This window comes from Scomber scombrus, chromosome 13, assembly GCF_963691925.1.
Source record: "Scomber scombrus chromosome 13, fScoSco1.1, whole genome shotgun sequence".
NCBI lineage: Eukaryota > Metazoa > Chordata > Actinopteri > Scombriformes > Scombridae > Scomber > Scomber scombrus.
In genome coordinates this window covers 10,470,797-10,472,288 of record NC_084982.1, presented here as the reverse complement: position 1 = coordinate 10,472,288, position 1,492 = coordinate 10,470,797, and the positions used below count along the sequence as shown (strand labels likewise).

The 1,492-nt window shown below is 52.7% G+C and overlaps 1 protein-coding gene across 1 annotated transcript; it reads left to right on the top strand.

Moving 5' to 3' along the window:
- Positions 1-224: 224 nt before the first annotated feature.
- Positions 225-1,259, top strand: sox1a (SRY-box transcription factor 1a). Its single transcript, XM_062431463.1, has one exon. The coding sequence runs from the start codon at positions 225-227 to the stop codon at positions 1,257-1,259; it is 1,035 nt and encodes a 344-aa protein (XP_062287447.1).
- Positions 1,260-1,492: the final 233 nt, after the last annotated feature.

Sequence of the window (1,492 nt, the reverse complement as noted above, 5' to 3'; positions counted from 1 at the left end):
CTATCACAGTGGATGTGAACCAACATAGGCGACAGGGTGAAGTACTGGTTGGAGAATATTTTATATCCATTTTGGGAATAATTTTCATCTCGCATTTGATTTATTTGGGGTTAGAACATTAATTTTGTAACCCAGTCATCCTGTGCGCACCAGCTCTTGTGCGTGCCTGACCCATCTTGAAATAGACTTTTTCTCTGTTGGTGGCGAACTTTAAAACCAGGTGAATGTATAGCATGATGATGGAAACTGACCTTCATTCCCCCGGCCCCCAAACGAATACGAACACGGGGCAAACGGGGCCGAACAGCGGGTCCAAAGCGAATCAGGAGCGGGTGAAGAGACCGATGAACGCGTTCATGGTGTGGTCCCGTGGGCAGCGGAGAAAGATGGCACAAGAGAACCCAAAAATGCACAACTCTGAGATCAGCAAGCGGCTTGGTGCCGAGTGGAAGGTGATGTCCGAAGCTGAGAAGCGCCCTTTCATCGACGAGGCGAAACGGTTGCGAGCCATGCACATGAAGGAGCATCCGGATTACAAGTACCGGCCAAGAAGGAAGACCAAGACGCTGCTGAAAAAGGACAAATATTCCCTTGCTGGTGGACTGCTTTCTGGTCCCAGTGGGGGCGGTGGAGTTGGTTTAGGGGTCGGCATGAGTTCATCTGGGGTCGGGCAGAGGTTAGAGAGCCCCGGGGGTCACGGAGGCTCCGCCAGCTCCGGCTATGCGCACATGAACGGCTGGGCAAACGGTGCGTACTCGGGGCAGGTGGCTGCAGCCGCGGCAGCCGCTGCGATGATGCAGGAGGCTCAGCTAGCCTACAGCCAGCACCCGGGGAGCGGGGCGCACCACCACCACCATTCACACCACCATCACTCACACAACCCCCAGCCCATGCACCGCTACGATATGACAGCCCTGCAGTACAGCCCCATCTCGAACTCTCAGAGCTACATGAACGCTTCTCCATCCGGCTACGGCGGGATCACCTACACACAGCACCAGGGCTCCGGCGTCTCCTCCTCAGCTGCCATGGGGACGTTAGGGTCGCTGGTGAAGTCAGAGCCGAGTGTAAGCCCTCCCGTCAGCAGCACACACTCACGGGGTCCTTGCCCCGGAGACTTGAGAGAGATGATAAGCATGTATTTACCGACCGGAGAGCCGGGGGACCCGTCAATGCAAAGTAGACTCCATGCCTTGCCGCAACATTACCAGAGCGCCACGGCTGGAGTGAACGGGACGGTCCCTCTAACACACATTTAGAACTCACAGAATAATTGAAAACTGCAAACGAACACATAACCAAATATTTACCTCTTTTCTAAATAACCCCGGTCCCGAGAACTACCTGCATTTTGTACAGAATGTTTATGATATTGTAAATGAAGGGTAAATAGCATATTCATCTCGGCTTTTTGGAATAGCCACCAGTGGAATTATATAACGAATATGATGCTGAGATATTGGTTATTGTGCTACCATCTTTTTGTCCATTA

Bases quoted from the DNA above. Each gene is read 5' to 3' on its own strand.
- sox1a (XM_062431463.1), top strand. From the start codon at position 225: ATGTATAGCATGATGATGGAAACTGACCTTCATTCCCCCGGCCCCCAA.